The sequence below is a fragment of the Crocodylus porosus genome, unplaced genomic scaffold, assembly GCF_001723895.1.
Source record: "Crocodylus porosus isolate Cpor-Errol unplaced genomic scaffold, CroPor_comp1, whole genome shotgun sequence".
NCBI classification, from domain to species: Eukaryota; Metazoa; Chordata; order Crocodylia; family Crocodylidae; genus Crocodylus; species Crocodylus porosus.
Genome location: NW_017728915.1, coordinates 25,999,351 through 26,010,081, shown reverse-complemented (window position 1 = coordinate 26,010,081; position 10,731 = coordinate 25,999,351). Strand labels below are relative to the sequence as shown.

At 42.0% G+C, this 10,731-nt stretch overlaps 1 protein-coding gene across 7 annotated transcripts in view; it reads right to left on the bottom strand.

Moving 5' to 3' along the window:
• The window catches only part of CDH16 (cadherin 16), a 77,204-nt gene that overhangs the window by 4,471 nt on the left and 62,002 nt on the right, over positions 1–10,731 (bottom strand). For 4 of the 7 annotated variants that reach the window (XM_019535882.1, XM_019535879.1, XM_019535880.1 and 1 more), the window contains 2 exons: positions 8,342–8,581; positions 6,040–6,156 (listed from right to left, as the gene is read on the bottom strand). In XM_019535882.1, the coding sequence (XP_019391427.1) occupies positions 6,040–6,156; positions 8,342–8,581 (357 nt within the window). Of the gene's footprint in view, positions 1–6,039; positions 6,157–6,409; positions 6,547–6,845; positions 6,974–7,344; positions 7,461–8,341; positions 8,582–10,731 lie in introns of those variants that run through there. The other 3 variants (XR_002101273.1, XR_002101274.1, XM_019535883.1) reach the window with 3 other exon arrangements.

Here is a 10,731-nt window from a genome sequence, read left to right as displayed (position 1 = left end):
CCCCCCTTCTCACCGCCACCGCTGCTCCTCCCCATCAGCTCCAGCATCACGTGCTGGACCAGACCCTGCGCTCTTGCCACCCTGCCTTGGGCCCCTGCTGACCTCACGCACCACTACACCCCACCCACTGCCACCGCTGCTTCTCCCCACCCCCACACTCAGCATTATAGTGAAACGCGCTAAGTGGGACCCAGGTAGGTATTCTGAATGATTGCTATAGTGAAACTGCAGTAAGCAAAACTGCATTAAGCAGGGGTTGCCCATACCTTGACTATAAGCCCTTTAGGCCTGGGATGATCACTGTGTGCAGCCTTACCTATTACAGTTGTATCCTGGTCCTTGACTAAGGCACCCAGGCATTATGCAATACAAATAATAAATAACCCACTGACTGTTAATTTACCATATGAAATATAATAGGCTAACTGGAATATCCGGAGCTATACTAGTTAGTGCTAAGAAAAACATGAAGGACTCTTAAGGGTTTGAATCAGTGCCTAGTGGAGATTAGAACAGAATCTAATACGAGAAGGTGATTATCTCACAACTGCTTATTGAAGGGTTCCTAAACCGTGAGGTACTGGATACTCTGTGAATAGAGTAAATAGACATTGGGTCTGATCCAGCGTGGCATGGCCAATGGATATAGAGCTCAAGGAACTAAAGAGTCTTGCAACAGTCTTGTGGTAGTGGACAGCTTTGCCCTAGGTTTCCCTGCATTGTACATATGTCAGACTTGGCCTTTGAATACACAGTTCTTGTATTTCAAAGTTGGGACCCATGTTAATTTCTGCTACATTTTATAACATTTATTTAATTTTTTAATGTAGCCTTTAAATGGAGCTGTGGAACAGGGATCTGATTACACAACTAGGATGCAGCAGAAAAGTGATACATAAATATTAAATGTTTCCATTTATCTTTCCAAAGTGTTTGCACTTAGGATGTTCCACTTAATGACCCTTAAAATAGACACTGTAAATGGTTCTCTTTCAAATGAAAGCGAAATACGTGCAGATGAATCACTGTAGCAGTGTTAAATACAAACATCAAAATGTTACTGAGAGCTCTGACCCCATGTGCATGCACAGCAATAGCGTCTTAAAAATTTAAGTGCCTGCTGACCTTATAAAATGTAATTGATGCTTTGAAATGTCTTAGGTATTCAGATGTAACAAACTACAGTGCATTAACTATTAAGAAATCTCAGTGAACTGGGAGATTGTGTATTAGCCCCTAATCTTGCAACTGGATATGTTTCCTGTATCTGGAGCATCAAATGATCAGATCAGAGCCCCGAAACAAAACTGAAACTAAAGACAAACCAGTATCCCCAGAGTCCCAGACTCTTTGCTGATCTGGAGCTATACTAGATTTACCTGCCGTATATAAGCTACTATGTAGGGTGTTCTTGTGTTGAGTGTTTCTGTGCTTTGTAGTATTTTCTAAACTGAAGGAATTAAAATGAACAATCCTGTAATACAGACTTCCTGGTAAAACAAGAAATGCCATTAAAATACAGCTTTACAAACGATGGCACCGGTCCAGGGTGAGCTCCAATCGGATATCCCCCATGCCTTTGAGTGCCATATTGAAACGGATGGGATTTATTAGCAGCCCAGATCAAGTGCTCTGCTTCTTGTAAATGTTTTCCAATCACATTGGTTTCTTTATATTCTTTTCTGTAATGAAAGCACTGGTCTCATTCTCTTGACTTTATAGAGCTGTAAGAAGCAGTTCATAGAAAAATTATTCATGGCTCACATAGTCCAGTCTATTCTAAATCCTGAAGCTTATTTCTAGAGCTTGTATAGCAGTATACTTATGAGACAGTGGGAGCCAGGAAACACACAGTACTACTGGCAGCGCTGTGCACAAACCAAGCATCCCACTTGGCTAAAAAATGCTGTATTTTAGCACTGCCACACCATGTTGGGTAGCTTGTGAATCAGGCTTGTATGGCCAGAAATTTGCTTTATTATATTAAGGCTCATCAACACATGGTATAGCCATCCAGGCTTCATGCTCCAGACCTACACAGTGAGAGCTGACATGCTTATGACACATAGCCCACTGGGGTGAACCTGGATCCCTCTAATTCTAGGGATTACCAACCAATGCAGAAGGCCTGGATTGCTCTCCTGCACACTGGGTTGGACTGCTGAAGCACCTGCTACATGTTAGCCACTTTCTAAACTTTCAAAGAACTTCATTGCCTAAGGACAGACAGCTTAGAGGCAGGGGAGCAGCAGCAAGCAGGGGGTAAATGGTAGGGCTGTGTGAAATGGCACCATTCCATTTCACCCGGAGTTTCGAGGTTTCGACAGAACAGCATTTCGTACCGAATTACATTTTGATTCAAAACGGCTGTTCCGTTTTGCTTCATCGAAACAGTGAGGTTGTTTCGACTTGTTTTGACTTTCACTAGATCAGCCGGGGATAAGAAGTCAGCCCAGCTGGGCTGACTTCCATTCCCAGAGGTACGGTCAAAACATTTTGACTAGCCTCGTTTTGTGTCGAAGCCGTTTTGAAGCCTTTTGTTTCATTTTGATTTTGCCGTTTTGACCTTGAAATGAGTCAAAACAGTGTCAAAATGAAATGGCCGGTGAAATTTTGCACAACCCTAGTAAATGGGGTGAAAGGAGTCTTTAATGTGGGTGGCATAGGGGCCATCTAGTTTGGAAGTGTTTCACATTCACTGTGCACATGATGCTAAGGTACACAGTTATGCCCAGAAATGTTAGCTGAATTGATTGCACTGCATGGGATTCTTCTGTGCTTTTGCAGGTAGGAACTGTAGTAAGATTTCCAGTCCTTCACCTCCTTAAAGAAGGTAGCTGGAAGGCATTGGTCTATGCCCATGTATCCTAGTCTACTTAGCTTCTCTTGATTTGAACTCCATTGTGGTTTATTAGTTGGGTGCCATCAGCAAACATGAACACCAGTGGCTAGTCAATGCTGTGAATCACTTAGGAGGAGAAGAGAGCTGCGGTGACTGTATGTCAGTGGTATCGTTCCACAGACAAGGAAAAGGGCTGCCTTACCTCAGTTTGTGAGGTGCACTGGGATGTGTTGGTAGAAATGAGTAGAATGGCCAGAATTAACTCTATATGGATAATATTCAAGACTTACTGGGAATACTGCCAGCAGCCATTGCGTGTGGAGCAGCCTGGTATCCACTAACATCACAGCCCAACAAACTTCTCCCTCAGTATTGCCTAATTTCCATGACCCTTCACAAAACCCTACCCCATCAGGTGCAGGATTTAGGCCCAACTCAAGAGGAGCCAAAGTGAAAGCCTTATCTCCTGGTCAGGTGCCCAGTGTGAGAGCAAGGCAGACAGGTCTATCATCTTCCTCAACTGTGCAGCAGCAGCAGCAACACTGCTTGGCCACCCTCTTCAGGAGAGCAGAGGCCTGGGGAAATGGGAAGTTCTTGAGATCTATTTATAAATAGATCTGGTGGGTTAATGACAACAGCAGAAAAACATCACACCACTGGAAGTCTTTCTGGGCAACTTTAATCCCAATTAAACGATCAGCAGCTGTTCACCTAATAGCAAATACCAATCCCTATTTACATTTGTAAAGACAGTGAAGGCTAGAGATAATGCTCAGTATCATTGGACTTAAAGTAATACTAGCACAGGCCCAAAGATAACTTCTCTGATGTATCTTTTTTAGCCTCCTCTTGCTTTTTAATGTCCCAATGTGCTCAGGGCCATGTTTTCTACTAACTGTCCGTGCCTACATGCTGTGCTGCAATATGGCACATACTATCCCTTGAATGTGGAGTAGGTTATTCTGCCTTCTTCGTCCCTGTGTGTTTTGTGCATTATTCCCTATATACATTCCATTCAGTTTGTCAAACAAGATTTACTATTTATGCAGGCTCATTTTTAGCAGCTCGTATTTCTTCCCTATTTTGTGATCTCATCTCTTATTTATGTGCCTAGGATCTTGTCTGCCACTGAAGTCAGAATCACTTAGTCTTTCCTTCTATTTTCCTTCAGCCCCTCATTCTCCTTCCAGGCTCAATGTTTCCCTCCTCTGTAAGTAGTTACCATTATTAGAAATCTTTATAGCTGGATCAGCAGCCTTCTCAGCTGTCTCTCCAAATGTACATGTGGTGCTTTTCCATCTAATTACCTTTATTTGGGTCTGTAGTAGGAAACATTTTGAGGGTCATTGCTTGGATGAGGCACAGTTAAGTGAGCAACCAGCATGTAAAGTTTTCATGGTTAAAATGTTATTCTGCACTTCTGGACAGGGCATCTGAATGACAAAACTGTTTGAGGCTCTAAAATGAACTGCTTTTAATCCTATTTAAAGAAGCAAGAGCTTAGTACTGAATCCTAAAGGAAAGTTTATTTTCTTTCCATTGCAGGGCTTTCACCACAGATAAATTTTGTTTCATGCTCATGCTAACAAGGTACAAAGAAGACAGAGAATAAAACAATCTCCTGCATATGTTCTGTTGCAGTTACAACTGGTTTTACAAATGCAAACACAACTTCTTAGATGCAAAACAGTAACTTAGATTTTTCATTCTTGGCACAAGGCAGAATAGCATTCACATACACGCTGTCAGATAAACAAAACCGCTCTTCCCAAAAATGTATTTTGGCACTCAAAACAGTTCGAAGCAAGGCAGCAAAAATAGCATCAGTGGGAATTCATGGAGCAGCTTCAGCATAAGGACTGTAAGGAGCTCACTGCTACAATATGCAAGTCTCTGAAAAATGAAGTTTTATTCTTACTGACCATTTAAGCATATTCCTAACTCAGTCCTTTTGAGGCGCAAGGATGAAATCCATTTTATTTGCTTTACAATTTGCACTGGTTGGAGGGCTTAGAAAGGCTCTCCAGATCATGCCCTTCGTGAATAGCTTTCTGTGAGTGTCCCTCCGTTTATTTCAGAGGCACAGAGGTTTTAAGGCAAAAAGGAGCTGTTAAGATACCATAATCCGATTGCACCCTAAACTCTTTATTTTAAGGGCCAAATAATGGACTTTAAGGGCCAAATAATGGACTTGCTTCCCTCAGGGAAGCATAGAGGGTGACTGCACAGCGCAGTGGCTGAGTGGAGATACTCTGCGGATTTTTGTCAGTGCAGGACAGACAGGTGCCGTGAGCTCACTGTGATGCAAACACCTACTCTAGAAGGAAGCAGTATGATTTTTTTTCCATCTAAGCATCTGCTGCTGCCCATAGTGAGACACACAGGGTGGGAGGGCTCTGGCCATGGTTCTTGGTGTATTAACTTGCCCCACATAGCCCAAATATTCGGTCTGCATTGTCCAAGTCCTGCAGCAGTGAGCTGGGTGGAGAGGCTTCTTGTACCTTCTATCCTTCCTGGGGTGCTGGTGAGAGGGCAACTGGAATTATTTAGCCCTCTTTCTAGACTTTACTCCAAGACTAGTCCAGAACAGACTCTGGGTTTTCTGTGTCCTGTGTTTACCATCTTATTTTTTTATTTTAAAAAGAAAGCCCCAACCTGGTGCTAGGAGTGCTTTACAGTGGACATACCAGATATTTAAAAAATTCATGCTTCATGCTTGGTTTAGTCACTAGGAAGACAGATGTACTGACAGAAGCACAGTCAGCTCCCTGTCCTCAGTCTGATTATTAGTATGGGGGAGGTGTGCCTGTTGTTTGATCAGTGAAAGAAAGTTTGGAAATGGTATTGGAACTGGTACTATCAGCCAATATGTCTCTGTAGTCCTGATGACTGAAGTATGTGTATGTTTTTTGAGACACTCTATATAATGAGAATATCTCAAATGGAATCAAATGCCAGCTTATAAAAGCAAATGGAAACAGAAAAGAATAGCAAGTGCTTTTTAGGGCTATATTACATGGCCTATGTTACTGGGGCCACATGGGAGGAGGGTAGAGACCAGGAAGAGAGATCATGATTTAAAGCAAGAACAGTTGCACATTAGCCTTCTACTTTTTGCTCTGTATAAGAGGGTAGCTGTAAGAACCTTCTCCACACTGTTACTGAAATGGTGGCAGTAGGAAACACCTTCTTATTACCTGGTAGGTGAACATGTTGGGTTTGAGATGGAATCCCACTATCTTTCAGGATAATAGGAACAAGATGCAATTTGGGTTCCAACCAGCTAATTCCCATGGTGAGATAAGCATGAGTATCTGTCAAAAAGAATATGAAAAATGAAAAGGAAGGACTAATGTCACAGCCGAGCATTTTGTGCATTTGTGTGCAAAAGAATCTCTTTTGGAGAAAGAATGCAAACAATCAAACAACTTCACTCATCCCCCTCTCATTTTCCATGGAAAATATTGAGTCGTCGTTCAAGTGGCTACCATGCAATACAAAAAATCTTTTGTGGAACTAATTGTAAGACAAAATAACTGGTCGTGTTGCTGACTGAGGGTCTGTTACCTGCAGGGTGCTGTGTTCTGAAGGCAGGAAGCATTTGGCACCTTAGGCTGTAGAAGACAGAAACCCTAAAATCTTTCTTATGAAATCCAAGGAAGGTTGGCATGTGATAACATTACCTATTGCATTACCTGCAAAGCCTAAGCATGAAAAAGAAGGTGTAGTTAAGGAAACTAGCAGTCTAATACAGCCCATTTAACAAACACATATTATGGATAAGGTAAGGTACTGTTTGCTGGTTTCTGCATGCTTGCGTAGTACCTTACCTTAGCCCCGTGGGAAGGAGACGATGGTAGCTTTAAGTCACCACTGTCCCCCTGCATTCTGTGCTGGGGGAGGCAGGGGAAGTCCCTCTGATGCCTTCCTGCAGCGTGGGCCACGGTACTGCCTAGAATCCCTCCAGCTCTGTGTACCCAGTGAGGATCACTGTCTCACTTACCTCCTAGTCTGGAGCTTGCAGGAGGAACCCTGGGAGGCCACCTTCTACTGTCTTTTACTGTGTCTTCCTTGGGAGAATTTTCCCCCAGCCAAAGCCAGGATATGTTTTTACTGCTCCTTCTATTTCACCTGGCATAAAGGTGAAATAGGAGCAGTAAAAACAGCAAAGTGGGAGTGAAGATGTTGACCACAGTACTTCATGAAAAGGTTTAGTTGTCAATTGTCAACTGTATTAATATTTCCCATTAACTATATCCTTTGAAAGAAAGCAGTAATATACAGAAAGTAACAAAGTTGATATTGCTGACCCATCTGTCTCTGCTTGTCAGTGTCTAATGTCTGAGCCTCTTCTATGTAACATTAATTAGCGATAGCACAGTCCTTAGAGGACCCACCAGAAAAGGGTCATTGTATCAGATGTGACAGCTTCTTTTAACTTGTTTGAAAATTAACCAGAGGTAGAATTAGTTTGGAGATTAAAGAGAAAATGCTGTCTGTTGTCATGATTTCCTTTTCCCCAAGCTTCATTGTCAAAGAAGCACCATATGATTTTCAAATAATGACAATTTCTTAAACACTGCTATTTCTATGCTTCAGCATTACCATTTGTGTGAACCTAGGTGAAAAGATTTATTTATGTTTCAGATGTTTTGTGTAATGTACTTCAATTGTGTAGTTAGATAGAGACAGACATGAGCCATTTTCCAAATACCGACTAAGTTTAATCAGCATTGGCATAAGCCATTTGAGTAATCATTAAGACTTAACCTACAATACTGGAAAGCATGAGTATTTTATCTTTTTCAAAATTACAGAGAGATCACAGTCAGCTTCCTCATGGGATTGTGTTTGCAATATTAATTTTATCCCTAATGAAATACCTGTACACCAAGAATGCTGGTCTTCCAGCTGCAAAAAAATACCTCTACCATTTGAACTAAAGAAAGAGCTTGTTAGCAGTCAGATATTAAAAAAAAATCCTTTTCTCCTGTTTAGTCTGAAATCAGTCGCACACAGATGTAAAGGAGTAGTGCCGACTGCAGCTGAAGCCAATGGCAAAACTCCCAGTGCATTATTAAGGGCAGCAGCCAGGGCAATAACTTCCAATCAAAAGTTGGAGAGCCAAACCATCCATAACAAAGAATGCTTAATTACTTGGCTCAGTTATACTTTCCTTCAAGGGTGCTACATGAATTTTCAAGGATATCTCAGGTAATTATAAAGTAGAACAAAAAAAGGAGGGGCAAAAGTCAAATTTTAAAATGATATAACTTTTAGGGACGTGAAATTCAAAAACAATTCATTAGCTGTCATTTCTACCTTGCAGACATATTTTCCTTGTCCATGACAGTCATTTAGGGAATTCTTAGATCAAGTAGATTTCTAAGCTAATGTTAGTTGGAAACTAAAACGTTACTGTCTAATGGAAACTATTTTTTTCCCCAGCTATGGAAAAGCTACCATTTTCCATAATGAAGCCTAGATTTACATACATACCATTGATTGTGTTGATCCTCCAGTTACTCTGATGCGTTGGGTCATTGGCAAGTGAAAACCTGAAAGGAACGCTATTTTCTGCCCCATCCTGGTCAAATGCACTGATAATGATAGACTGCTCTTCCCTCTGTGGAGTGCAGAGATATGAGGCAGAGTAGTCTCCTACTAGATACGGAGGGTTGTCGTTGACATCCAAGATGTGGATCACTATATCAGTGGAGACTGTCATTGATGGGCTGCCTGCAAGGAAACAATAACGTAGAACACACAAATCTTGAGTGAAATCACTCCTTGGTTCTAATTTCTGCTATTAATAATGTTTCCGCATTCTTTTGGAAACAGTTATGATATGAGAAATTTAAATTATTGCTGAACGGCAGACATGTAGCCAGTAGTGTGAACTGCTTTGAAAACCTGACCCTGATGCTTAGAAAACTTTGGCCATAAAAGTCATGGCCAGGGATGGTCCTGCTTTGAGCATGGGATTGGCCTAGATGACCTCCTGAGGTCCCTTCCAACCCTCATTTTCTATGATTCTATGAAACTTCTCTCTGAAATTGTGGAAAGACTTGTTTAGAACAGTAGACATAGCCATATAGATGTAAAGGAAATGAGGTTCACAGAAAGCATTCCTAGGATGCAGTTTCTAATCCTATATTATAGGACTGAGTCTCATATAAAATCTTAGGTAGATTAGATAAAACAGACAGTCATTTGGCAGCTTCTTTACAGTGTCAGCCTAATTATATAACCACTGTGTCTTGAGACAATAGAAGTAACTTGTAATGAGGTGTAGGTAGGTACATTTGTTCACGTAGGCTAAGAAGCTAAGTGTAGACATTAAAAAATCCTGAGCCTGAATTGATTCAATCTTTGCAGGTTAGTCTAACCTGGCTAGGCTGACCTGGTTTGTAACCACACAGATATTCTCTCCAGACTGAGGAAATTCAGGCACATGCCTGCAGTGGCTCAGGCTAGAAGCTGGGGGGGCGCAAGAGCAGCTCTCCCTTTCCTTACACGACACTGAGCTGAGGGGGGTGTGGCCAGGCCCTGGCAGGACCTCTGACTAGGGAGGTCTGCTTGCACCATCCCAGGCTTTTCTCACTCACTGCTCAAGGGGCTGGAGTGTTGCCAGCCCCCTGCTAAGCACTCTGAGGCAAGGGGTGGGGGGTGCAGTGCATGCATCTGTTGATGATACGGAGCTTTTCAATCTCCCTCCCTGCTTCTTTACACTGTCTGCAGCAAACTGACAGGTAGCTCCCAAGCCAGCAGGGAGCTGATAACAGTGTTTATCACCCGATCAGCAAAACAATAGTCTCTCTCCATTACTGCAAACTCTTCTTAAACAGCTTACCACCTGACCTGTTGATTAGCTCCAAAAAGCACTAAGTGGTCACTGTTTTGTCTGCCTGTCTCAGTGAAACTGGAGACACACACACATCTGCATTAGCTAGCATACCACATGCCTAGGGTCCGTGGAGCTGGGGACCCTGCTGTGGGAGCTGGGAGGGAGGGAAGGGGTCAGGGCAGGCTTTCCAGTACTAGATTTTTGGCTGTTCCCAAACTATTCATACCTGTATATTTGTGCATGCAAGAGAAAATATTGGAATTCAGTCACAGAATCCAGGTTACGTGAGCAAATGCTTATTTGCACAGACAAATGTATGGATGCAAATTTGGAAACAACTGCTGAAAAGTTGGCCCTTGCTGTCCATATTATAGTACTGTTAAAATAAAATCCAACAATTCTGTATAATTTTTTTCTCAGCTTTCATTCAAGGGTGTGCTATCATATGAATGTGCGATATATATCTCACTTATTGAATTGGTGAGGTAATAATACTTCTTTACAGTGCCTTGATAAAGCCAAACTTGAAGGAGAATTTTTAATTTTTAGTTCTTCGTAGGAGAGATTTCCGTAAACCAGAGAATCTAAAGAAGGGCAGAGAGATGACTGGAGGATTAGAAGATAAGTCTCGGCCTCTGTGGAAATGACATGGTTAAATGAACTGATCGATACTGATATTCTTTTATTGTTCCAGTAAACAACAGACTGACAAATCCTGCCCAAACAGCAAATCCACATAGTATAGTCATAAGATCTTTGTCAGAGTTAAGGGGCAGATCCGCACCAAAGATGACCTGACCAAACAATGAAAACCCAGAGTGACTCATCGCACCGCGTATTTGTGAGCCTTGAGCTGACTCACTAGCAGCTTTTGAAATATATATTAGATAGAGGATGTCTCTTATTAAGTGGCAGTATCCAATCTCTGTATCAGAGCTGTGTAGGTGATTCTGCTGTTCTCCTTTTGTACTTGGAGTGCTGCACATACCAGGAATGAATCCTCTCCACAACCAGTGAACACTAAGCTAAGACATTGGGACCT